The sequence below is a fragment of the Macaca fascicularis genome, chromosome 6, assembly GCF_037993035.2.
Source record: "Macaca fascicularis isolate 582-1 chromosome 6, T2T-MFA8v1.1".
NCBI lineage: Eukaryota > Metazoa > Chordata > Mammalia > Primates > Cercopithecidae > Macaca > Macaca fascicularis.
Window position 1 is genome coordinate 10,813,301 of NC_088380.1, and position 27,468 is coordinate 10,840,768.

A 27,468-nucleotide genomic window follows, 5' to 3' on the forward strand; every position below is an offset into this window, starting at 1 on the left:
CTATATTTTTGTAGTATTTCTGTAGGGTAAGTTCCCAGAAGAAATATTGCACAATCATCGAAAAATTTTAGTGTTAAATTACTGGCCCCTAAAGGTACTAATTAACATCCCTCTCAATAGCATATAAGATTCTTTGTTTTCTTTTTTTTGGGCGGGGGGGGATTGGGGACAGAGTCTCACTCTTGCCTAGGCTGGAGTGCAGTGGTGCCATCTTTGCTCACGACAACCTCTGCCTCCCAGGCCCAAGCTATTCTGCCTCAGCCTCCCAAGTAGCTGGGATTACAGGCATGTGCCACCACGCCCAGCTAATTTTTGTAGAGATGGGGGTTTCACCATGTTAGCCAGGCTAGTCTCGAACTCCTGATCTTGTGCTGGGGTTACAGGCATGAGCCACCGCTCCTGGGCCGATTCCGTGTTTTCATACTGTCATCAACTTTAAATACAAGTATTTTCAGTTTTTGCCAATGCTGTTAATTTAGAAATGTGTATGTGTATATTGTCTGGTGGGTGTTTGGACGGAAACGATCAAAATCGGGCAACTTTCCCAGTTTCCTTGAAGGTAGGGCTTGCCATTGGCGCCTCCTGGAAGTAGCTCGCTGTAGTTCTCCATCTTCCTGTTTTGAGGAGCGCAGGAGGAGATGGATCTGGGGTCTCATCCATATGGTGGCTTGTTAACGGCAACTGCAGCAGCCAGCCAGGTCACCCCCTAAAGCAAAGTTAACACCTTGCATGGTGCCTTGGTCAGCACCCACCAAATTCGAGGATTCTCCTATCCTTCGACTCAAGGCTCTTTTGACAGATGTGATTTATTTCCTCCGAGAGCCAATCACATTGGCTCAACCACCCTATCTTAAGAAAACAAATACAATATTGTTTTAGCTGGAAACTGCCCTCTGTCTAAGTGGCTTTTTAAATGAAGAACTCAGGTTCACTAAGGCACGGCTTAGGCAAGGGCATGTGCGAAGTTCGAGGCCTGAGACATTTGGAGAAGCGGCCCCAGGCGCAGGCGCGTCCCGCAGTGGGGCCCGTGCCGCCCAGGCGATCAGCCCCTTCAGTAAACTCGCTTCCCTCCTAGCAGGCCCGAGTCCCCTCGCCTCAGCCTCACGCAGCCAGAGCAAGGGGAAGAGGGAGTCCTTCGTGAGTTCGCCGCTCACTTTCGGCGGTGGGAAACCGATCCGAAGACCCTTTTGTAGGTGAAACGCTCAGCTCGCGCGGCTCTGAACCACTGGGGATCAGCTGCGGCTGCGAGCCGGACTGCGCCAGCACCTCCTCGTCCCGCCCCGGGGCGGCTCAGGGCCGCCTGCGCGTGCGCGGTGCCAGGGGCGGGGCCTGCTCGCGTCTCGGTTGCCTGGATACCGAGAGCGTCCGTAGTGGCCGCTGGCGCTGGCGAACTGCAGGGTCTGGGGTGTTATTGGAGGGGCAGTTGGTCCTCATTTCTCCCGAAGCCCGCGGAGGAGCGGGTAAGAGCCCCGCGAAGCCGGCCCCAACCTTGGGAAAGGGATGGGAGGCGACTCTGGCCGCTAGCCCCGCGCTGCTAGCGGCTCCACCGCGCCCTAGCCGACAGCCGCCCTTCTTCCTCGCAGCGCTCCGCGATTCCCCAGCCTGGTCCCTTCTGCGGAGAGCGATGCCGCTTCCCGACACCATGTTCTGCGCTCAGCAGATCCACATTCCCCCGGAGCTGCCGGACATCCTGAAGCAGTTCACCAAGGCTGCCATCCGCACCCAGCCGGCCGACGTGCTGCAGTGGTCCGCGGGGTAAGCACCCTCGGCCCGGGGAGCGGTCCGGTCTACGTGCCCAAGCCAGACGAGCCCAGAGGGCCCTCCTCCCGGACCAGGGGCCCGACGCGGCGCTCAGCGTCCGTAAGAGTATCAGGCAAAACTTTCCCCTTAGCATTGGTGACATCTATACTTGAGTGTCTATCTAGGAACCATTTCGATTTATCAACCATGAGACCCGAAATTATTGCAAAATGCTCACTTACCTACAAAGTAATGGCAACTCAGTTGTTTAAAAGTGTTTATGATGAAGATAGACTAAAATTTAAAGCAATTGCATTGGGCAGAAAAGTGTCTACATTATGTTAAAAAAATTTACATGGTTGCGGTCACTTTACTTGTGAAATGATTTTTTACAAAAAGGAATATTTTAGCTAAGTTCCTCATCTGCAGAGAATCCTCTCAAAGCTATGTATACCCAGAGCTGGTTAAATTTATTAGAACCGGGACGACCGTGGTCATACTGAGGTCATCATCCCTAGAGTGCTCCCGGTAAACTGTCCAGCAAATGAACCTTCACAGTTTTTTTTTTTTTTTTGCCACAAACATTACAACACTTTCCAGGAACAGACATTCATAATCTCAAAGTTACAAGTCAACAGATCTTAGAGGCATTAAAAGAAATCCTCTTGGTTTTACAGGAGAACTCTTTGCCCCTTTTCAATAAACAGATGTAAAACAAAAACTCACTTTTATGATGACAAGAGTCAGCATAGGTGTAAATTTAATTTAAATATTTTAGTCATCAACATGTCAAATTTTGACTGGGCTTGGTGGGTCACGCCTGTAATCCCAGCACTTTGGGAGGCCAAGCTGGGAGGATCACTTGAGCAATAGAGTTTGAGACCAGCCTGGGTAACATAGCAAGACCCCATCTGTATTTTTTTTTATAAGAAAAATAGTTTAAAAAGAAAAAAAAAGCCAAATTTTGCTGGCTTTCTCTAAATTCTATAACCAAGGTGAATTAGTTTCCTTTGTCTGCTGTAACAAATCACCACAAAACTTGACAGCTTAAAACACAGACATACATTCTTGCAGTTCTGGAGGCCAGAAGTCCAAAATCAGTTCCACTAGGCTAAAATCAAGGTGTTGGCAGGGCTTTGCTCTTTCCAGTGGCTCTCAGGAAAACCCAGCTCGTTTCCTTTCCTTTTCCGTCTTCTAGAGCTGCATTCCTTAGACTCCTTGGCTCATGTCCCCTTCCTCCATTTTCAAGGCCAGCATCTTCAAATCTCCCTCTGCCTCTCTCTTCCAAGGACCCTGGTGATTGCATTCAGTGGCCATCCAGATAGTCCAGGGCGATTTTCCCACCCGAGATCCTTAATCAGTCTACAAAATCCCTGTTACCATGTAAAGTAACATTCCCAGGTTCCTGCGACTTGGACCTGGATATCTTTGGGGCTGTTATTTTACCCACCAACTGAGCTACTTGTCCATCCAGTGCTTGCCCTCTGAGAAACGCTTTTATCAATGGTTTCTGAAAGACTCTTTCAAAGTTCTTGCTAAAGAAATATAGCCTCTGGTTTTTTTTTTTTTTTTTTTTTTTTTTTTTTTTTTTTGAGACGGAGTCTCGCTCTGTCACCCAGGCTGGAGTGCAGTGGGCAGATCTCAGCTCACTGCAAGCTCCGCCTCCCAGGTTCACGCCATTCTCCTGCCTCAGCCTCCCGAGTAGCTGGGACCACAGGCGCCGCCACCTCGCCCGGCTAATTTTTTGTTTTTTTAGTAGAGACGGGGTTTCGCCGTGTTAGCCAGGATGGTCTCGATCTCCTGACCTTGTGATCCGCCCGTCTCGGCCTCCCAAAGTGCTGGGATTACAGGCTTGAGCCACCGCGCCCGGCCTTAGCCTCTGGTTTTAACCGTTATTCAAACTTAAATAAAAGGATTTATAAGAGTTTGTGCCCTACGAAAAGTTCCAAGATTTAGCAACATTTTCTTGGAACATTAAATTATATTTAGTAATACCTTAGAGGTAGTTATTTTAAGCTTCACTTTGTTTATTTATTTTTGAGATGGAGTTTCACTCTTGTTGCCCAGGCTGGAGTGCAATGGTGAGATCTTGGCTCACAGCAACCTCTGCCTCCCGGGTTCAAGCGATTCTCCTGCCTCAGCCTCCCAAGTAACTGGGATTACAGGCACCCGCCACCACACCCAGCTAATTTTTGTATTTTTAGTAGAGATGGGGTTTCACCATGTTGGCCAGGCTGGTCTTAAACTCCTGACCTCGGGTGATCTACCCACTTGGGCCTCCCAAAGTGCTGGGATTACAGGTGTAAGCCGCTACACCCGGCCTAAACTTCACTTTAAAAGGTTTAATCAGGCTGGGTACAGTGGCTCACACCTATAATCCCAGTAGTTTGGGAGGCTGAGGCTGAGGCTGAGGCTGATGAATCACCTGAGGTCAGGAGTTCAAGACCAGCCTGACCAACATGGTGAAACCCCGTCTCTACTGAAAATACAAAAATTAGCTTGGCTTTTGGCACGCACCTGTAATCCCAGCTACATGGGAGGCTGAGGCAGGAGAATTGTTTGAACCTGGGAAGCAGAGGTTGCAGTGAGCCAAGATCGTGCCACTGCACTCCAGCCTGGGTGATAGAGCAAGACTCCATCATAAAAATAAATATATAAATATATATATAAATAAATAAATAAAGACTGAATCAGGAACTTTCCGAATGTACCATGCTACTAATTTCTCTCAAGAGCCATTTATTTATTTATTTGTTTTTGAGATACAGTCTTGTTCTGTGGCCCAGGCTGGAGTGCATTGCTGCCATCTCAGCTCACTGCAACCTCTGCCTCCTGGTTCAAGCAATTCTCCTGCCTTAGCCTCCCAAGTAGCTGGGATTACAGGTGGGTGCCACCACGCCCAGCTAATTTTTGTATTTTTAGTAGAGATGGGGTTTCACCATGTTGGCCAGGCTGGTCTCGAACCCCTGACCTCAAGTGATCTGACCTCCTGGCCTCCCATAGTGGTGGGATTACAGGCTTGAGCCGCCGCACCTGACCAAGAACAATTTTTGAGTTTAGAAGAAAACCCAGGCATTATTCATTCAGCAGTATATATGTAATTGTAGGCTCAAATGTGTTTCAGCTGTCACAGGACATAATCTGTTAGGGAGAGCTATTCAAAAGTAACTCAAGTAAGGCGGGACTTGGTAAGTGCAAAAATGAAGGGTCATGAAAGTTAAGCAAAAAGTGGCTTGGTCCTTGAGAGATTTTTTAGGCAGGGAGATTGGGGCTTGGGTGGGGAGGAGAGGATTCCAGGAAGAGGAAGCAGCACAGGAAGAAGGGGGCAGAAACAGGAAGAAGAAAACCCATCAAAACCAAAACAGGAAACCACTATACCCATGGACATTGCTGTAGAACAAGCAAGCAGGCTGAGCATGGTGGCTCACACCTGTAATCCCTGCATTTTGGGAGGATGAGACGGGCAGATTACTTGAGCTCAGAAGCTCAAGACCAGCCTGCACAATGTGAGAAGACCTTCTCTGTACTAAAAATAAAATTAGCCGGCCATGGTGGTGCATGCCTATAGTCCCAGCTATTCAGGACACTGAGGCAGGAGGATTGTTTGAGCCCAGGAGCTGGAGGCTTCGGTGAGCCATGTTCACAACACTCTACTCCAACCTGGGTGACAGAGCAAGAGCCTGTCTAAAAAAGAAAAAACAAACAAAAAAGATGAAGCAAGTAGCTATTCCTCTTTCCTCAGGTTAGGGTTCTTTTCAAAGGAGCTTCTCAGGTGGGCGGATAGCAAAGCTGAGCCAGCCTCCCCCAAGCCTGTGGACTCCACCATGAGGGAGTCGGCTGTTCCTTATGATACCATCGTGCAGTTGTGCCTCACACAGGACAATGAACGTAAGAGTCAGTCAAGTAACAGAGGCTGCTTTGGCTGGCGTGGGCCTCAAGGGAACTGGCAGAGGCTAACATTACTTGGTCTCACCTCAAAAGCAGGCTCTCCCAGCCTCGGCCCTACTGACAGTTGGGGAAGGCACAGGAGGAAGGGGCGTCCTGTGCGTGATGGGACTTAGCAGCCTCCTGGCCTGCACCCACCGGATGCCTGGAGTACCATCCACCCTCTGCTGTGACAATAAAAAATATCTCCAGGCCAGGCGCGGTGGCTCACACCTGTAATCCTAGCACTTTGGGAGGCCGAGGCGGGTTGACTGAGCTCAGGAGTTTGAGACTACCCTGGGAGCAACATGGTGAAACCCCGTCTCTACTACAATATAAAAAATTAGCTGGGCTTGGTGGTGCACATGTGTAATCCCAGCTACTCAGGAGGCTGAGGCTGGAGAATTGCTTGAACCGGGAAGGTGGAGGTTGCAATGAGCTGAGATGGCGCTACTGCACTCCAGCCTGGGCCACAGAGAGAGACTCTGCCTCAAAAAACAAAAACAAAAACAACCACAAAAACAACAACAACAACAAGAGTCTCCAGAAATTGCCAAATGCCTTTTGGCTGGGGGTAAGGAGGAGGAACATTATCCCCCACTGAGAACTCTGCTTCCAGACGCCGTATCTAGCTCAGGATTCCTTGCCTGAGTTATGAGGAATTACCCCCATGGAATAGGTGAAAACCTTGATTAGTAGGAATGTGGCAAAACGAGGCACCCATTCTTCACCTGCACCCTTTAGGTCTTAAGGTTCACATTTGTCTAACTCATTGCTGCCTTCATTTTAACTTTTCTTCAAATCATTCACAAAGCCACAAAATGGAGCTGAAGTTGTCTTACACAGCAAGAAAACAAAGTCAAATTTGAGGGGTGTAAAGAGAGAGAAGGGATGAGATATGAAGTTTATTTGAGTCTATCAGATATCGACTTATCCGTATTTATCTGTAGCAATGTTTCTAACTACTCATGGCTTTAAAATTGTTAATCTGTGGCCCTGGTGGATGCTTTAATGTTCATTTTCCTGGATATGCTATCTCTTTTCATCATGCTGAAGTTTAGGGCCCCAAATGATGTGGCTTCAGCATCGCCACCTCTGGCAAAGATACCAAGGGGCATGAGTTTCTCAGAGGGTCTTACCTGGCACGCCTCCCACCACGAGCCAGAGGCTGGATGTGGGTTCCCTCTTGACTTATTGCCCCAACAGTTTCCCACTCTTGCCCCCAACATAAGCAGCAATATCAGTGTCCCAGAAAGGAACAATTAAGGGGAAAAATACCAGGCAGGAAAAGTGGGGGCGGGGGGTGGCGGGTGGGAGCCAGGCCAGCACCTGCCATTCCCAGTGTGGTGGCAGGTGACCTGTGTGTTCCTGGGCTGCCTCAGGGTTGAATATGCAGATGCTTAGAGTCAATCACCTCAAAAAGCAGCGAGACCAAACCCACCTGTCAAAAGTGGGAAGGTGGCCTGGCACAGTGGCTCACAGCTATAATCCCAGCACTTTGGGAGGCCAAGCTGGGAGGATCACTTGAGGCCAGGAGTTCCAGACCAGCATGGGCAATGGAGCAAGACCACATCTCTACAAGAAATCATTAAAAAGATTAGCCAGGTGTGGTGGTGTGTGCCTGTAGTCCCAGCTACTTAGCAGGCTGAGGCGGGAGGATCCCTTGAGCTTGAGAGGTCGAGGCTACGGTGAGCCATGATTATGCCACTGTACTCCAGCCTGGGTGACAGAGTGAGACCCTGTCTCAAAACATTTAGAAAAAAAAAAAAATACATGGAGCTCCAGCTGATTGTGAAGTGGCAGGGAGGAGGGGAAGAATAACACACGTTGAAGGAGCTTTTGCGAGTGCTAGCCACTGCGCCAAGCCCTTCTCACTCAGTGCTCCCCGACCCTCCACAGGGACTCTCATTATCCCCTCTGCCGACAGAGAAACTAAGGCATGCAGAGAAGGTTAAGTCAGAGAACTAAGTGGAGGAACCAGGACATAAGCCCGGGATGTTGGTCTTCAGAGCTGTCCTTCCTAATCACCATTGTTTTGGGGGGTTATTTAAGAAATTGCATCGCATAGCTGCTTTTTGTGTATTGATGAGCTTTCAGAGATGTCTGTTATTTATTAGATATTTTTCAGCTTTGTCAAGAGGAGATCCACTTCCTGTAAAGGACAGAATGGAAATGCCCACGGCAACCCAGAAAACAGACACAGGCCTGACTCCAGGACTCCTGAAAATTTTGCACAAGCAGGTATGGGGGGTTCTGTGGCCTCAGGCAACTGGCCTGTGCTTTCCTTACCATTCACTGTGCATTGATGACAGAGCGAGGCCCACCCCGGCGATGTATTTCAAACCTCCCAAGGTCCCTGAAGTCCTGCTTTTCCTGCCACGCATCGTCAAGGTTGATTCAAGGAAGAAATATGTTGTGTTTGGGAGGTCTTTTTCTAGCTTCAATAGCCCCAAGTAACTATCCAGGGGTAGATTTTACAAAAGTGAAATATAATTTCTTTTAAATACAAAATGTACATGACACTAGATTCTGCTGGGCGAAAAATACAAAATTCCAGAACCTGGGGGGTTTCCAGTCTGTTCTCCAGGTGTGCATTTGTGAAAGCTGTGTGCGGGCCTGAGTAAGCCTCTGCCTTCTCTGTCTGAAGGCGGGGCTGGACTTTGGCGCCCAAGGTGGGCAGCAGCCTCTGGTGTCCAGTTCTGTGGAGAGCCTGGGCCCCCTTCCTGCCTTGCACTTCTTCGCCCCACATGCCATCCTGTTTTTAGAGACATGAGTTACTAGAAAGTGGGTAATGGAGCAAGGCTAGGCATTCCTCATGACTCGGTTCTTTTGCTAACAGAGACACCAGTGGCATAACCTTGATTTTCAAACTGACTTACCCCGTTCTACATTGTGAAGTGCTGTACTTCTGCATAGGGTACAGTGAATTCTGAAACTAGGACTTTTCCATGGCTACCTTAAGGGAAATGAAGAACTCTTGAATGGTGTAGCTTGGGAAAAGACATGTTGAAATTGCTCAAAGCCTTTTCATCCAAGATACTGCTAGCAGATTGCAGAAGTTACCAGTTTTGATAGATTGTTTAAAATAGTAGAAGGAAGGCCGGGCATGGTGGCTCATGCCTTTAATCCCAGTACTTTGGGAGGCTGAGGCAGGCGGGTCACTTGAGGTCAGGAGTTGAAGACCAGCCTGGCCAACAAGGTGAAACTTTGTCTCCAATAAAAATACAAAACTTAACAGGGTGTGGTGCTGTGCACCTGTAATCCCAGCTACTTGGGAGGCTGAGGCGGGAGAATTATTTAACCCTAGGAGGTGGAGGTTGCAGTGAGCCAAGATCATGCCACTGCACTCCAGCCTCGGCAACAGAGTGAGACTATCTCAAAAATAAATAAATAAATAAATATATAGTGGAAGGAATACATTTATTTTCAGTTTTAAGATTTCTCCTAACTGTTAATGTGTTTAGGGGCTGGATTTTTAAAATGTTTTTTACTGAGGTTTATTTTTTATTGTGAAGCATTTCAGACAGTACTCAATATCAGTATGCCTGTTTCATTAAGTCAGAACATGATGCTGTATTCGCTTCACCGTCCTTTTTTCATTTAAGAAATAAAAGGTTGCCGCTTACTGGCTTCCCTGCCTCCCCTCCCCAGGGCTGACAGAACCCACTGTCATGCATTTGGAGTTCATCTGTCCCCTGCGTGGGGTGGGTTACTCGGTGTATGTTGAATTTTCACAGCATTCTAGTGTTTCCCAGGTTTTAAAACGTACGTAAATTGTCATACTGTGTTTTCTAAACAGTGTCACCACAAGCAGTATGTGGAATTAACAGATCTGGAGCAGAAGTGGAAGAACTTGTGCCTGCCGAAGGAAAAATTCAAAGCGCTCTTACAACTGGATCCTTGTGAAAACAGAATCAAGTGGATAAACTTTTTAGCACTTGGGTGCAGCATGCTTGGTGGGGTATGTACCTATAAACGCATGTCAGTCATTCTGTGTCAGCATGGTCCCAGCTTAAAAATCCTTTCGGTTTCCGTAACTAAAGGAAACACTTTAGTAACTTTGTCTTAGAAAAGCATTTCACCCTGCTCCAGGCCTATTATATTAATATTTTTGGGCTTATAGTTATTTTAATTTACAGAAATTACTTATGAATGCCTCAATTTAAAGGTTAACAGTAGATGAAAGATATGGATACTATTAAACTATATTTAGGTTTTAGAAGAAAATGCATCAATGACTTTTTAAAACTACAAATCATTTTGTAAACTGATAACTGTTTTCCTCATCTGTGGAAAGAGGCATATAATTATTTTCTACTTTAGTAGAAATCTATTATTATTATTATTATTATTTTGAGGTGGAGTTTTGCTCTTGTTGCCCAGGCTGGAGTGCAATGGCGCAATCTCAGCTTACCACAACCTCCGCCTCCCAGGTTCAAGCAATTCCCCTGCCTCAGCCTCCCGAATAGCTGGGAGTACAGACGCATGCCACCATGCCTGGCTAATTTTGTATTTTCAGTAGAGACGGGGTTTCTCCATGTTGGTCAGGCTGGTCTCGAACTCCCGACCTCAGGTGATCTGCCCACCTCGGCCTCCCAAAGTGTTAGGATTACAGGTATGAGCCACCACGGCGGCCTTAGAAGTCTATTATTAATAACTAATAGATACAGTGCAACTTTGCTGATGTTCGAGTATAAGCCAAGCGACTTAGGAGTAAGACATATCCTCCAGGTGACGAGGCGAGCCTGGGAGGTCGGGGCGAGAAGGGAGCTGGGATGATGTTGGCAGGACTTCCTTTGCAAACCCAGAGTCAGTCTTCTCAGCTAAAGTCTTGCTGTGAGACATGTTGGTTGGGTGAAGGAAGAGTAACCGGGCATCAGCCATGTGGCTTACGAAGAAAGGAGGCAGAGCAAGGAGAACCAGCTCCTTTGACTACATAGATTAACAATTTGATTTTACCCACTCCCTTCAGTCTGTGGCGCAGCGTGTATAACTGGACGCCCATGTGCTTGCTTCACAGCCCTCACTCAGCTTTGGTCCATGCCCAGAGCTCTTTCATTCCATTTTCATTAAAACCAATTCCTTGAAATGGGTGGTGGTAAACACCCGCAAACCTACCCAACGTGGTCGCTAACGCACCCACTTCCAACCACCCGTGTCCTCCTCCCGCATCCTGTCCCCCTGCCTGGTGGCCTGAAGCAACGACGTTTCTGAAGCTCCTGCTTCTCGCTCCCTGGCCTGTGAAACGCACACTTCTGTGTGTCCCCCAAGAGGTACATTGCGGAATTGTAGTTGGTTTTGACTTGATGAAAAGACAATTGTGTTGTTAGTAATTTTCTGAAATTTTCATTCTAAATTATATGACTAGATGTATTCATCTGTATATCACAGACCGTGTTGTTCTTTCCCTTCCTCTGCCATGTCACATCTGAGTGCAGCACAGCTCACCAGCTCGGCGGATGGCCCCAGTGGGAAGCTCCGTGCGCTCAGGGAGGCGGGTGTGGTGCGGCTGTAGAATGAGCAAGAGTTTTGTTGTGTAACTGCTCAAAGGCAATGGAGGTGCTTCCTGTCAGCCCTGGGCTACTTGTGCCAAGGCCTGGATGTTGGCAGGCCCGGTACCCTCCAGTAGCAAGGACAGGTGCAGATGGCACCAGGGGAGTGTCTCAGGGGTATTATCAAGATAGACAAAGGCAAATACATTTAATTATTGGAGACATTTTTATGTCACTTTGTTAATCTGGAACTCTGTGAAATCTGTCTATCTATCTATCTATCTATCTATCTATCTATCTATCTATCTGATCTATCTATCTATATCTGTATCTAGCTATATATTTTTTGAGATGGAGTCTCACTGTGTCACCCAGGCTGGAGTGCAATGGTGCGATCTTGGCTCACTGCAACCTCCCAGGTTCAAGCAATTCTCCTGACTCAGCCTCCCGAGTAGCTGGGATTACAGGCATGCACCACCATGTTCAGCTAATTGTTGTATTTTTAGTAGAGACGGGGTTTCACTGTGTTGGCCTGGCTGGTTTTGAACTCTTGACCTCAGGTGATCTACCAGCCTCGAGTTCTGGGATTACAGATTACAGGTGTGAGCCACCGTGCCCCGCCTAAATAAATAAATAAATATATATATACACATACACACACACACACACACACACACACACATATATATATATATATATATATTTTTTTTTGATTCAGAGTCTTGCTCTGTCGCCTAGGTTGTAGTGCAGTGGTACGATCTGGGCTCACTACAACCTCCGCCTCCTGGGTTCAAGTGATTCTCATGCCTCAGTCTCCCAAGTAGCTGGGATTACAGGTGCGCACCACCATGCCTGGCTAATTTTTTTGTATTTTTAGTAGAGACGGAGTTTCGCCATGTTGGCCTGGCTGGTCTTGAACTCCTGACCTCAAGTGATCTGCCCGCCTCGGCCTCCCAAAGTACTGGGATTACAGGTGTGAGCCACCTCTCCCAGCCCTGAAATCGATATGTTAACAATATAAAATTGTGTGCAATATTTGAATTAATGTTGGTGGTTTCTGCCTCTAAGCTTAGTTGTAAAATTTTGATTTCAACAATGATGAGAAACTAGAATAATTCATGTTTTTGGATCCATCTTTATAGTTTTCGCCTTCCTAATTGTGAAAATTGAGCAATAGATTTAAAACACAATTGAATGTGATTTGGCAAATAAGGCCAAATCTGCAATCTAGTGTGACACTAGATGGAGACATTGTGTTAAGGACAGAGCTTGGCCATCTAAACTGATTCCTGGGGAAGAGACATTACAAACGGCACACATTCTTTTGTGTCCTTCCTATCATATGTTGCTTGACCCACAGAGAATAAACTGACACCAGGAAGCATGCTGTGTGTCACTGTGGGTTCCTGCCTGTCTCCTAACTGGAGCCACCTTTGCCAGCAGGACTCCACATTTGCCCTTGACTCCTTCCATAGGTGCTGGAGGCCCCTCCTGGGCGTAGAAAGCCACAGTCACCCTCTGCTCTGGTCCAGTGCGGCTGTAGACTCAGGGTCAGGTTCAGGTGTGAGAGCTGACCTCTCCTCCCTCAGAGGAGTGTGTGCTCGTCTGGGGTCCTTGTCTGCTGCCAGGGATGCCTGCTCTGCCCTGGCTCCCGCGGCCCACAGAGCGCTGAGCTCAAACACCTGTTTCGGGGTGTGCCGGGTAGACAGGAGGGGCTCGGACCCGCCAGGCCTTGGTGTGGACACTTGTGTTGTTGACCTTGTTGGCCCTGGGTGGCTTGGAGGTGTGGTAAGAACACAAAGCTGTGAATTCAAGGAGGGGTTTCATCATGTTGCTTGGCATCATAAGCGTTCATTTTTATGCTTTAAAAAATACCTTCAAAAAGGAGGAAATAAAGAAGTGAAGTGCGATGAGAAGAATTTGTAGTGGATTACTGCCTGCGGATGTTTATTCACATAGGGTGCTGTGTCATTGGTGGCTAGCCGCTGCCTGCGTGAGTGGGATAGATGTCATTCCTGCTCCCTGCGTCTATGGCGGGGCATGGCTTGTGGCAGGTGTACTCTCTGTGCTGTTACATTTATTTCTCTTAGAAATCACTCTCGTCAAATTCGTTGAGTTGAAGATCTCCAAAAAGACTGGAAACCTCTGTTTTAATTTCTGAGTCATACGTATCATTCATTCCACAAATGTTTACTGTGCATTATTTTGTGCCAGACCCCGTTCTAAGCGCTGAAGGTTCTGGAGTGAACAAAATGGTCAAACATCACCAGGTTATTGGAGCTGATGTCCTGTTACATCCTTGAATCCCTGAACACTGCTCTAGTTATTACATCAAAAGCCATCAATTCAGGTTAAGGGGCACTGTGAGCTGCCCCAGGCAGGTGATCAAGGACATTAAATTGCCATCTGGGTGTTAAGAGATTCCTGTCCTCCTTCTCAATGTTTTGATGTGCTTGCATGGTGAAATGACTATATTTCTATGTTGTGGCTTTTATTTAAAAATTTTTTTCTTTTTTCTGTAAGAGACAGGGTCTCGTTCTGCCACCCAGGCTGGAGTGCAGTGGCATGATCATAGCTCACTGCAGCTGTACTCAAGCGATCTTCCCACCTCAGCCTCCCAAGTCACTGGGATTACAGGCCTGCGGCACCACACCCAGCTAATTGCTTATTTTTTGTAGAGACAAGTATCTTGCCATGTTGACCAGGCTGGTGTCAGTTCCTGAGCTCAAGCAATCCTCTCGTCTTGGCCTCCCAAAGTTCTCGGATTTATAGGTGCAAGCCACAGAGCCTGGCTGACTTTTATTTTTCCATTTCTACAATGCCATGAATGATCCTGAGCATTAAAGCTGTGGATCAAAATGTTTTCTTTTGTCTTTTAAGCATGGAGATCTTTTTTTAAGATAAGAAAATTGTGAACCAAGTCTTTCATCCCCATACTCACACTGACAGAGTCAGTCCGTTATGATCAAAACAAATAACATAGACTTCAGTGAGGCTTTTTTTTTTTTTTTGGAGACAGAGTCTCACTCTATCGCCCACGCTGGAGTGCAGTGGCGCAATCTCGGCTCACTGCAACCTCCGCCTCCGGGTTCACGCCATTCTCCTGCCTCAGCCTCCCGAGTAGCTGGGACTACAGGTGCCCACCATCACGCCTGGCTAATTTTTTGTATTTTTGGTAGAGATGGGGTTTCACTGTGTTAGCCAGGATAGTCTTGATTTCCTGACCTCGTGATCCACCGCCTCAGCCTCCCAAAGTGCTGGGATTACAGGTGTGAGACACTGCGCCTGGATAGTCAGGCTTTTAAACACATTTGAACTTTCTTAATCACAGAAGCATCTCTCTTCGTTTACAACCACAGATGCACACGTGTCTAGCGCAGCTTTCCATCTGAACACGGTGCACGCAGTGGCCATGATTTCTAGGGTTTGACCGTGTGCGGGAGCGCGCAGAGCCCTGCATGTGTATTCTCTGGAATCCTCCCGACAGCCCTTTGAGGAAGGCACCATCAGGTTTGCAGGCTGGTGCCCCAAGGCAGAGAGAAGCTGAGTCACAACAGGTGGCTTGGAAGTGGGGAGAGGAGAGGATTCCTCCTAATGGCTCCATAGCACAAGAAGTGTGCAGCCCACAGGTTAGGACCACCTTATTCAAGTTTACGCCTGAGATTTCCTGTCTCAGAGAAGAACAACTCCTCGGGACAATCATCAAAATCATTTTGTGTCCTGAAGTGATTCATCCCCTGGAAGGCATTCAACCTCGGCCTTCTGACAACATACACTCTGGAGCTCTCAGAACATCACCCCATCCAGCTGTGCTCCAGCATGTCAGATTCAGTGACTGACCTATCACGGTACCCTGCTGACCCGATGTGACGGCCACCTGCGCCAGTGACAGAGGCTGCATCCTGGCTTACTCCTTGCTGCCATTTCCTTCCAGGTTTCCCCAGCTAGGGCTCGAAAGCCCACTTGGACATGTCCAAGAAAGGCCAACAGAATTCCTTGTAGCCCCTGCAGCTGGTGGGAAGACACAGCCATGCCCCCACCGCTCAGTGGGAGCCTGAGGCCATAGGCATGTTTAGGAAGCTGTCCCTGAAGACAAAGGATCTGCTCGGGCTCCTGACTCCCCTGGCCCCAGCTCCAGTTTCCCTGATTGCTCATGTCCCTCCCTCTGTGGGAAAGAGGCAGGGCCCACGCTCCACTGACCAGCCTTGCCCCTTCCGCTGGAGGTTCCCATGGGCCGCTGATGTGGGCCGCTGTGGCCTCCCCTTCCCTGTCCTGGACAGGGTATCACACCCTAGCCACAGGGTGAACTGCTGCTTCCCATTCAGGGCCTCCTACCCTTACCTGCTGTCAGCCCCAGAAATGGTTTTAAATTAGAAAACTCTAGAGAATAACAGAATTTGATGAAAAGGCCCTTAAGCTTTTGAGAATGCAGTGCTGGGTTAGAGGCGCGGCTTCACTGGAAGTCCAGTCTCTACCCCCAGCACAGCCATGCCTCGGAGGGGGACTTCCTTTGTTCTGATTCTGTGTAAAACGGGCCTATTTTCGTTTCCATGCCAGCTGAGAGGTGCCCTTGGGGAGGTGTGAGGTGACTGTTGAGGGGCCCCGTGTCATCATGAGAGCAGCTATAATTTGGAAACTGAAAAATCCCACAAAGTTGGCACGCCGAAAATGCCCAGAAAATAGTGGGTGCCCCCGTGCCTGTGTTCTTCACACATCTCCGTTTGAATTTCAGATTATGGATCACTAAAAAAAACTAAGTGCTTGGCCGGGCACAACGGCTCACGCCTGTAATCCCGGCACTTTGGGAGGCCGAGGCGGGTGGATCACCTGAAGTCAGGAGTTCAGGACCAGCCTGACCAACATGGTGAAACCCCCGTCTCTACTAAAAATACGAAAATTAGCTGGGCGTGGTGGTGGGCACCTGTAATCCCACCTACTCAGGAGGCTGAGGCAGGAGAATCGCTTGAACCCAGGAGGCGGAGGTTGCAGTGAGCTGAGATCGCACCATAGCACCCTAGCCTGGGTGAAAAGAGTAAAACTCCATCTCAAAAAAAAAAAAGCAACTAAGTGCAGCTTGCCAATCACCTCTGCCCAGCACGTATCGCACACGGGAGAATAAATCAGCAGCACGGCGGAGGGCAGCATGGGGCAGCCGTGCCGAGGAGAGGGTCTTTTGGCTGGTGTACAAGTGACTGTGCCACCCCCAGGCCTTTGGAATTGAGAAATAAATTTGAAGAAATGTAACTCTGCACAAGATCAAGCCAGTTGCCTTATGAATCCTTCTGGATATAAAGATTGCTGCAGATCTTATTGTCAGAAGCGTTGACGTGGGTAGTGTCATCACGCCTTTGCAGAGGCAGTGATGCTCGAGTGTTTTGATGTCTTTTTCCTTAAATACCACTTCCTCTGAAGCCTTGGAACAGCGCGTTACACAGATCTCATCTGCCTGCTCCATCCACGCCAACTCCTTCCTTCCCGACTCATCCTTCCTGAGGCCCCGCAATCCTGCACACGGTGGTGACGGACTTCCATTTGTGTCGGGTGTAAAAGCAAATCCCGTCATAACAACATGTCTTTGAAAGTTTCAAGCAAGCAACATGGATTGTGAAATACACGACTCTACTTTGAGCAAGTCCTCTCTTGGGGACAGTCTTTTAGGGGAGCCACGTGTGCAGCGGTCCTGGAGCGGTGCCCGCAGCTCCACAGAACGGGTTCTGCACTTTTCCTAGAGAGAGCATCACATTGCTCTGGGGGCTGCACTCACCCGCTAACCATGCCGTCCACCTCAGCAGCACCAGGTGCAGCCGCCAGCCCACCGGCACTGCTGGCATGGGAAGCGGGTGGAAATGGGAGGAACTGCTCCATCAGGCCGCTGGGGACAGGGAGCTCAGTTCTGTTCAGGGCTCCATCTCCTGCAGCCAAATGTCTGGGTCCCCAAGTAGGCGACGTCTCTGCCCCGGGTCTTGTTCCTGTAGCCCACCTGGCAGCTGCTAGACATAAAAAAACGGAGTAGTCACTGGGATGAGCTCAGAGGCCCACCAGCTGCGCTCCAGTCCTGGCTAGGTGACTTGGGTGATTGCTGAGACCCTCTGGGCCTGGCCAGGGTGTCTCTCTGCTCCTCACAGTAACCACATGAAGTGACTGTCATTATTCTCACTGCCAGAGGAGGACAGCGGGCTGTGTTATCAGCCTTGCTCTGACCACAGTGTTCTGTAGGGGGGCTCATTTTGTCCCATAGCCTGGAGCGGGCTCAGAGCCCTTTCCTGTCCCTGAGGATGTGGGGTTTATTCCTGACACAGCCGCTGTGGAGCCAGACAGGCCTGGCCTGGCTCGCGGCGGCCCTTTCCCTGCGTCTGCAGCATTCCTGTGGGGACGGTGCTCGGCGCTGGCCCTACTGTGTTTGTTTCTTGCGCTTCCCTCAGAAGCACAGCCCCGGATTCATCCGCCTCCGTGGCTGCTGCAAGCTGGAGCTCTCAGTCTGCCCTCACACCCCACCCCAGCAGCCTGCGGGGTACCAGCCTGCTCGGGAAGGTCCTGGTTCTCAGCCATGTTTGCCAAGTGATGTGGTGTAAATACTCCCACTGCAGCTGAGTTCAGGCTGCCAAGGTGAAGTCCTCCAGCTCACACAACTGCTGGAAACTTCGCAGTTGGCTCATGAGCCGGCTCCAGCACAGCACTGGGCTCCGAGGAAATCCTGTGCCACCCACCAGTCCTTGTCCTTCCTGGCCTGTCCCGTGTGCTTTGACACAGGAGATTGCTCTCTCCACCAGGAAACGCTTTTCTTCACTCACCAGCAGCCTCCCTCCTGGCCGTGCTTTCCAGGTCCCCTTGCTGGTCCCTCACTCCCCAGCTCTTGGTGGTATGGTGTGTCCATGCACTGTCCTCCCACCTCAGCAACCTCATGGGGCTCAGCTGTATATACCATCCTGTTCGTACACACCATCCCCCCCCGTGTATGCCATCCCCCCGTGTATACCATGCCCCCCGTGTATACCATCCTGCTTGTGTACACCATCCTGCTCATGTACACCATCCCCCTTGTGTACACCTTCTCCCATGTACACCACCCTGCCCATGTACACCCATCATCCCTGTGTACACCATCCCCCATGTACACCATCCCCTGCCGTGTACACCATCCCACTGTGTACACCATCCACCGTGTACACCACCCTGCCCGTGTACACCTTCCCCTTCATGTACACCATCCCCCCATGTACACCATCCCCCTTGTATACACCATCTCCCTTGTATACACCATCCCCCTGTGTACACTATCCCCGTGTACACCACCCTGCCCGTGTACACCACCCCACCCATGTACACCATCCCCCCCATGTACACCATCCCCCTATGTACACCATCCCCCATGTATACCATCCCCCACCATGTACACTATCCCCCCATATACACCATCCCCCCATGTACACCATCCCCCATGTACACCATCCCCCACCGTGTACACTATCCCCTCATGTACACCATCCTCCTCATGTACACCATCCCCCGTGTACACCACCCTGCCCGTGTACACCTTCCCCTTCGTGTACACCATCCCCCCATGTACACCATCTCCCTTGTATACACCATCCCCCTGTGTACACTATCACTGTGTACACCACCCTGCCCGTGTACACCACCCCACCCATGTACACCATCCCCCCATGTACACCATCCCCCTATGTACACCATCCCCCTCATGTACACCATCCCCCCATGTACACCATCCCCCTATGTACACCATCCCCCTATGTACACCATCCCCCTCATGTACACCATCCCCCATATACACCATCCCCCCATGTACACCATCCCCCATGTATACCATCCCTCACCATGTACACTATCCCCCACCATATACACCATCCCCCCATGTACACTATCCCCCACCATATACACCATCCCCCCATGTACACCATCCCCCATATACATCATCCCCCACCGTGTACACTATCCCCTCGTGTACACCATCCCCCAGTATACACCATCCCCTGATATACACCATCCTCCTGTGTACCCCATCCCGTCCGTGTATACCATCCTGCCCATGTATACCATCCCCCCCGTGTACCCCATCCCACCTGTGTACACCACCCCGCCTGTATACACCCTCTCGCCCATGCTCCCGAGTCTCCTCTGTGAGTGCTAGGCCTACTAAGTAGCCACCTGAGTCACCAGTTCCACCGGGTGCCTGACAGACATGTCAGTGGAAGCCACCCCAAACTCAGCTTCTCTCTGGAACTTCCCAGTTGATAGCAAATCTACCCTTGCAGCTGTTCAGGCTCCAAACAGTGGAGCCACTTTTCATGGTTCTGTCCCTGCCCACATGCAGCCAACAGCGAGTTCTGGTAACTCCACCTTCAGGAGAGGCTGAGTCTGGCCCTTCCCAGTGGCTGCCGCCACCCAGGCCCCTGGCTGTATTATTCCAGCAGCCTCCTCGCCAGGTTCCTGCCTTCCACCCTCATCACTGGGTTCCCGCCTTCCGCCCTCATCACTGGCTTCCCGCCTTCCGCCCTCATCACTGGCTTCCCGCCTTCCGCCCTCATCACTGGCTTCCCGCCTTCCGCCCTCATCACTGGCTTCCCGCCTTCCGCCCTCATCACTGGCTTCCCGCCTTCCGCCCTCATCACTGGCTTCCCGCCTTCCGCCCTCATCACTGGGTTCCTGCCTTCCGCCCTCATCACTGGGTTCCTGCCTTCTGCCCTCATCACTGGGGCCTCCTCCTGTTCACACATCGGCAGAAGGACTCCTTAGAAACACTCCACAGTGCTCTGTCTTTGTTTAAAACCCTTTGACACCTTCCCATAGAACCCAGCCAAAGCCCAAGTCCAACCTGGCTCTGTAAAGACCCCCGTGATCTGCCCCCCATCCCATCCCGCTGACCTCATTTCCCACGTTCCTGCCTCTCCATGGCCTGCTCTAGCTACCCGGAGCTCCTGGCAGTTTCTGGAACACACAGAAGTACCCCTGGAATTCTCCCAGCATCCCACATGACCGGCTCGTTCCCCCTGGGTCTGTGCTTACATGCTACCTGCTCTGACCTTCCCTGACCACCCGGTTGAAAATGTCACCCTCCATCCCGGCACTGCCTGCCTGCTGCTCCAGGCATGCCCCCTTCCAGAGCACCCTAGAATCCAGGTGTTGTGGCTTTCCCACTCGACTGGGATCTCCACCTGAGCAGGGCTTAGTCGTCTGTTCACTGCTACATCCTGGTGTGTAACAGGCACTTGGCAAATGTGGAGGGAATGAAGGGCTGTTGCCATGTGTGTGTTGGCAAGGGGGGGTACATTTCAGCAGCCACCCGTGTGAGCTCACCTTCATCAGTAGGCAGTGTGACCATCCAGGCAGGTACGAGAGAGCCACTCTGGCAAGGACGGGCTTCACAGAAGGGACTCGAGGTGGGGACCGAGGGGAGGGTCCCATAGGCCAGCTGCGGAATTAGGACACCTGCCCCCCCAGCTTACCCTGGCCAGGGTGTTGAAGGCTGCAGGTCACCGTGATGTCTTGGTGCAGAAGGAGAAAAGGAGACCTGGGCTATGCATTTTCTTTTGAAAAGATAGTAATCTTGTGTTACAAGGTTTCCCCCACCTCCTTCAAACAAACACACACACAAACAGCTCATGTTTTTTCAACAAGGATGAATTGAGCAAGTTGGAGGTGGGAGGCCACGGGCTGGCCCCGGGGGGCCCTGGTGCCCAAGCCCTGCAGTTCCAGCACCACGAAGCCTCTGGTCTCATGAAGATGACCTTGGCCTGTTAGCTGCCCCAACCAGGGCCTTGGCTGGGAGGGCAGGTGCTGAAAGCGTCTGCCGTGTGGAGGCAGGAAGGTTGCTCAGAGGACAGGCTTTCCCTCTGAAAGCGGAGGGTGGGCCGCTGTCTGAGGTGAGCCCAGCAGTTTGGAAGAGTGTGAGGGAGATGAATGGTTTGCAGGGAGGAAGTCCAGGTGTTGTCCCGGAGCTAAGACAGAGCCCAGAGCCTTCTGTGTGAACAGGGATGGAGCCAGGACAGAGCCCTCCCTTCTGCCTGGTGGGCATCGGCTGACACCCAGGGCCTCCTTGTAGGCATGCAGGCCATTGGCTGCCAGCCCTGCCCTCTGCAGGCAGCACCTCTGGCTGGTGGCAGAGTTCATTCAGCCCCTGGGCACATCCCCGGGTGTGTCTCTGGGCCAGTTGGGGCTGCACAGTTCTGCATTAGCTTAGGAAGTTGGTTTTAAAGACATTGATACTTCCTTTTGTCTGTAACAGTCATTTCTATTTGAATAGAAAATAAGATCTGTGAATTAGAATTTTTTCCTGGTCAATTGCACTCCATTCAAACCTTTTCTTTTGATTTTTCATTATGGCAATTGTACATTCCCCTAGTTCTCAGTTCAGATGGAGAGCGTACTTTTTGGAGAATTTCTGTCAGATATGCTAGAGTGTTGATTCTGCTGGTGCCTATTTTCAATGTGAGTGATGCCAGGAGTAACTGTTTTTCTCCCCACCTGGCTGTGGTGCTCCTAGTCCTTGAACACTGCGCTGAAGCACCTGTGTGAGATCCTCACGGACGATCCGGAGGGCGGGCCCGCTCGCATCCCCTTCAAGACGTTTTCCTACGTCTACCGCTACTTGGCCAAATTAGACTCAGACGTGTCTTCCTCAGAGACGGAATCCTACCTTGCCTCTCTAAAGGAAAATATGTAAGTATGCACACTCTCTAGGATTCAGGTATGTTGACCATGGGAGAATTTCCTGTTTCACTTCCCCCTTGTAGGGAAAAACCCAGTTTTTCCTTTGCTCTTCCACCACAACAAGAATCAACACAGAAGACTGCTATGACCAAATGTGTGGAGGTTTTTCCTCACCAAAAAGCGAGCAAGCAGTCCTGCAGCAGACACCAGCTCTGCGTTCTCATTCCATCGCTACCCTGTCTACCTGGAGATAGTGTGAGATCCCACAGGTGGAGGGCTCCGTCCCCGAGACTGCCCCCACCCTGCCGCATTTCTGATGCTAGGTGCAAGCCCCAGGTTATCTTGCCTGTGCTTCTGACTGACTGGCTATAAATCAGGGTTCCCACAACCCCTCCTCGGGTCAGTTAATTTGCTAGAATGGCTCACAGAACTCAGGGAAACACTCATGTTTACTAGTTTATTACAAAGGATATTTTAAAGGCTACCAACAGTCAGAGGAAGACAGATACAGAGGTCTGGAAGGGTCTGGAGCATGGGGGCTTATGCCCCCACGGAGTTGGGGTACGTCCCCTCCCTGCCTGCGAATGAGCTCCTGTTGGCATTCCTGTTGGTCTCGATGTGTTTAGCTACCGGGAAACTTTCTAAGCCCTGTCCTTTTAGTTTTTTTTTTTTTTTTCTGGAAGCTTCATGATTGATTAAATCATGAAGGCCATTAGTGATTACCTAAGCCATCAGCCCCTCTCCCCACCTCCAAGGTTGGGCTGGGCTGAAGGTCCCACCCCTCTAATCCTGCCTTGGGCTTTCCAGTGACCAACCCCATCCTGAAGCTATGTGAGCCATCAGCCAATCATGTGCATAAAGAAAGAACTCACTTTGGAGATTCCACAGATTTTAGGAGTTGTATGCCAGGAGGCGGGGTTGAAGACCAAATATATATTTCACAATATCACGTCCCTTGTCTGCAATAACTTTGTCCCAACAAATCCCGTGTTTGGCGGAAGGTTTAGGCACACCTAATGGTATTCAGGGTGTGCGTAAGTGGAGCTGCAGATCAAAGACCATCAGCAAAAGCAGGCAGCACCTCAGAAGGGAGCCGACCTCTCCTGTGGCTCCCACCCATGTGCGCTGAGGGTCAGTTTTCTTTAGACTTTAGAGGGAGAGAATGTATCCTTTCATTAAGACTCGTTTATCCCAAATCTATCCTGATTCCTGTGTACAACATGTCAGGTGGTATTAAATTGTAGCATGTTAAAAAGTGAGATAGAGGTTGGGCACGGTGGCTCATGCCTGTAATCCCAGCATTTTGGGAGGCTGAGGTGGGTGGATCACTTGAGATCAGGAGTTTGAGACCAGCCTGGCCATCATGGCAAAACTCCATCTCTTCTAAAAAAAAAATACAAAAAATTAGCCAGGGGTGGTGGTGGGTGCCTGTAATCCCAGCTACTCAGGAGGCTGAGGCAAGAGAATCTCTTGAGCCCGGGGGGCAGAGGTTGCAGTGAACCGAGATTGTGCCATTGCTCTTCAGCCTGGGCAACAAGATTGAAACTCCATCTCAAATAATAATAATAATAATAATTTAAAAAGTGAGATAGAATTCCTTTCTCCACAATGAAACGTAGACATGGATTACTGCTGGTGGACCGCCTGACGGTAGTGCCACGGAGGCAGGATCATTTGCAGAAACTTGAGGATGTCACTGACATCAGTCACGCAATTCTCACTCCGATGAACTTGCTATATGACCCTGACACATTGCATGGTGTATTGTATTTGCACCAGGCTGCATGTGAGGTAAGGGTGGTTCTGCTCTGCAGCATGACTTGGAGCTGACATTCGAATATATTGTCCAGTGTTCTGATCACCTGCCACATTTTTTAACAAGATGAATGAATCCTCCCTTTAAAGACAAGATGCAGAGCAAAATGGAACAAAACTCTTGGGTCCTGCAGAAGTTCTCATTTGTTCATTCCTTAAACTACCATCAGATGCTGACTCTGCACCCTGCACTACCTATGGGGAGGCAGAGAAAGTAGCCCGGGGCCGGTGGGGTGTGCAGAGGCGGTGGTGACAACTGAAGGGCAGGGCCCGGGGAGCTGTGGTGCTGCAGAGAGCCTGGTTAACAGAAGAAAGGGCCTTCAAGGTGCAAGGGCAGGAAAGGGCCCAGCTCCTCCAGACTCCAGCCCCAAGGAAGATGGGGCCCCTGAGGTCTTCCCAGCACTTCCCCTTGGGACCACTGCCCCCAAGTGCTGGTTGTGGTTTGCCCCTGAGCCCCACACCTCTCATCTTGAACTGCCCACAGTACAGTTTACTGAGCACCTGCTCTGTGCCGGGCACTGGCGCGGGTGCCGGGGATGATGGCAGTGAACAGGTCATGCCCGACCCCTGGAGTTTTGCCCTGTGAAGCAGACAGACATCAGACAAGCAGATTTCAAGACAGCAGGTCATGCTGAGTGCTGGGAGGACAGTAAGCCAGGGACAGGGACTGATGGGGGCTGGTCCCAGGGCTGCCTCTGGCACAGCACATACCCCTGCTCGCCTCGGCCTCCTGAAAAGCCTCCTGGCCTGTCATCACACCCAGACTCTTGTCCTCTCCTCCCACCCTTTCTAACCGGCCACGGTGCCACCTAGGATGCCGGCTGCGGCACCAGGAGCTGGTACTCTATGATCCGCCAGCCTTCGCCTCCCTTCCTGCCCCAGTGGAACCTGCATCCTGCACCCTGCCCCACCTGTCCCAGCCCTCCTCATCTCCTTGTCCCTTCCACACCGTTCCCTCTCCTTTCTTCAAACTCACATCCCCTCTGGGATGCCCACCATAGGCTGAGCCTCTGGACTCCATGGTCCCCCTTTTTCCTCTGTCATCCACTGTCACTCCAACCCTCCTGTCCTCATGGAACATGGCAGCTCCCAAACTGTCCCTTCTCTCCACCTTATTCTTGACACCATCCTGGCTGGTGTCTGCAGTCACACGGATGACCCAGTACTTTATCCCCAGCTCTCCTCCTGATGCCCACAGCCTCTGCTTCTGCACCGCCATCTGGATCATGCCGGGCCCCTTTTCCTGCTCTATCTGCTCACCTCTTCTCTTGTGCTCTCTGACCCAGCTACTCCACCTGATGGAGGCGTCTGGGACACGGGTGGTCCCATCTCATTCCAAATCCATGTCCCCAGCCTCCAAAGAACTGGGACCCTGTGCAGCAGCCCCTTCTCCCACCACTTTCCTGAGACCGCCAGTCATGAAAAAAGAAAAACCTATGCGTATAGTACCCATCTTTTCACCTAGAAATAAAGGTACATTTATTATACGTTTTGGTACATTTTACACAAGAAAATAGAATGCTTTATTTTTGGAGATAAGAATTACTGATGAGCAACCATAAATAGTTTTTTAAAGTAGACTTTTTTTTTTCTTTTTTTTTTTTTTTGAGACGGAGTCTCGCTCTGTCACCCAGGCTGGAGTGCAGTGGCGCGATCTCGGCTCACTGCAAGCTCCACCTCCCGGGTTCACGCCATTCTCCTGCTTTAGCCTCCCAAGTAGCTGGGACTACAGGCGCCCGTCACCACACCCGGCTAATTTTTTGTATTTTTAGTAGAGACAGAGTTTCACCGTGTTAGACAGGATGTTCTCAATCTGCTGACCTCATGATCTGCCCACCTCGGCCTCCCAAAGTGTTGGGATTACAGGCGTGAGCCACTGCGCCCGGCCAAAGTAGACCTTTTAAATTATATTGCGTTTTATAAAAATGTTACTAAGTATACGATGAGAAATTACCAATAAGCATCTTTATCTGTTTCCCATTTAGAGACACCAGGAGGAACGGCATGATAGGACTTTCAGATTTCTTCTTTCCAAAGAGGAATCTTTTAGAAAACCGTGAAAATTCTGAAGATGTAGGCCATTAATACAGAGAAGAATACATTTTAGTGTCAAAATCGTGCTCTTTAAAATTCTGGCACCAAATACAACTTATCCTGAATCACATACATGTGTAGTGTGTTTCTCTTCATGGGAATTTAGTGTGACCGTGCTTCATGGGGTCTGTTTCATGACTGCTCTTCACTGTGCCGTTTAAGGACCTGAAGTATAAGAAATTGTTAACAGTGAAATAATCTCTTTTAGTAAAATAATCTATTTGGTGACTGCAGAGTTGGAAGTGGGGCTGGGCAGTTTTAAAAGTGGCTTTTTGGCTGGGTACAGTGACTCAGGCCTGTAATCCCAGCCCTTTGGGAGGCTGAGGTAGGAGGATGACTTGAGGTCAGTAGTTCAAGAGCAGCCTGGCCAACATGGTGAAACCCCATCTCTACTAAAAATAATACAAAAATTAGCCAGGCGTGGTGGTGGGCACCTGTAATCCCAGCTACTCAGGAGTCTGAGGCAGGAGAATCACTTGGATCTGGGAGGCGGAGTTTGCAGTAAGCCGAGATCGCACCACTGCACTAGAGCGAGACTCCATCTCAAAATAAAAAACAAGTGGCTTTTCTTCTACTTGACTCTAAGCTGGTGGAGGGGCTCGCCCTTTGCTCCCTGCCCACCTTCCTAAGACTCCCTGGGAAGGGCATTGGCAACTGAGGCTGGATCTTTCCTATGAAAGGTGGACCCCAGGGACCCTGCTGTCTGGCCCAGCGTCCGTGGCTGGGGAAAGTGTACTGGACAGCAGCGTGATCCACTTGAATGGAAATAAGCATCCAAGATCCTTTATTTGCTTTCCTTTTATAAAGTCTTCGAAAAGACCAATACCAATGAATACATTTCAGGTTAGCGTCCAGGCCAGGGCTCAGGCCATGGAGAGAACTCACGCCAATGCCTGTCTGGAGGTCCAAGGAGCGAGCGTGGGCCCCTCTAAAACTTAGAGGGACAGATTACATGACGACTTTGGGGACAGCTTGCTAAGTGTCCATTTGGCAGCATTTAGGATGAGACATGCTTTCACCGTGACTATCTTGTAGGGAGGTGATGGGGGAGGGTGAATAGAGTCCCTGCTTCCTCTAACCCTGGAGGCTGCCCACGTTGACCAAGAGAACCTCATCCAACTGCTGACCAGCTCAGCATGCAACACAGCATCACTGGACCCAAGAAAAGACATTTGGAGAGGAGTTTTGTAAGCCTGAGCATAGGTGAGTATCACTGTAAACAAACTCCAATGTGAAAATCTGAATTTATAAAGTATAAATCAGAAACAGCTTCTCACTCAATCAAAAAGGCATGTGGTGTTTCAGTAATAAAAAGCATGAAGTGTGGAGACTTGGGGCAGTGTGGGTGTGATTAGGCCCACCCCTGCTGGTGAACAGGCCCTGGACTTTGTCCCTTGAAAAGGCTTTTGTCTCAAAAAGCGAGTTTTTCTTGGGAATGACTTGGTCATAGAAGGAGAAATAGCATTCTGTATGAATCGGCGAGGGCTGCCAGAACGAAGTACCGCAGACCCAGTGCCTACGTAACAGAAACACTTCCTCACTCTTTTGGAAGCAGAAGTCCAAGGTGAAGGTGTCGGCAGGGCTGGTTTCTCCGGAGGCCTCTCTCCGTGGCTGGTGGATGCTGTCCTCCTCCTGGGTCCTCACTTGGTCTTCCCTCGAGCCTCTCCGAGTCCTCTTTTCCTCCTCTTAGTAGAACACTGGTTACACTGTTTTAGGGCCCGTGCTAATGACCTCA

At 50.1% G+C, this 27,468-nt stretch overlaps 2 protein-coding genes across 3 annotated transcripts; both read left to right on the forward strand.

Annotated features, from left to right (window-relative positions):
- The first annotated feature begins 1,346 nt into the window (after nt 1-1,346).
- Nucleotides 1,347-25,803, forward strand: ROPN1L (rhophilin associated tail protein 1 like). Of its 2 annotated transcripts, XM_045393545.2 has the most exons (6): nt 1,347-1,460; nt 1,584-1,755; nt 7,782-7,905; nt 9,464-9,625; nt 21,658-21,833; nt 25,625-25,803. In XM_045393545.2, exons 2-6 carry the CDS (start codon nt 1,625-1,627, stop codon nt 25,722-25,724), a joined length of 693 nt encoding a protein of 230 aa, XP_045249480.2. In that variant the 5' UTR covers nt 1,347-1,460; nt 1,584-1,624; the 3' UTR covers nt 25,725-25,803. The 2 variants fall into 2 exon arrangements, with proteins under 2 accessions (XP_045249480.2, XP_045249479.2); XM_045393544.2 differs by having other exon boundaries at nt 1,347-1,755.
- LOC135971194 (uncharacterized) lies at nt 24,433-25,240 on the forward strand (the record flags this gene model as incomplete). The annotated part of the gene is given in 5 exon segments (XM_065546015.2): nt 24,433-24,478; nt 24,481-24,623; nt 24,626-24,674; nt 24,677-24,884; nt 24,886-25,240. Coding segments are annotated over 5 exon segments (717 nt in total), but the record flags the coding sequence as incomplete, so codon positions are not given.
- Nucleotides 25,804-27,468: the final 1,665 nt, after the last annotated feature.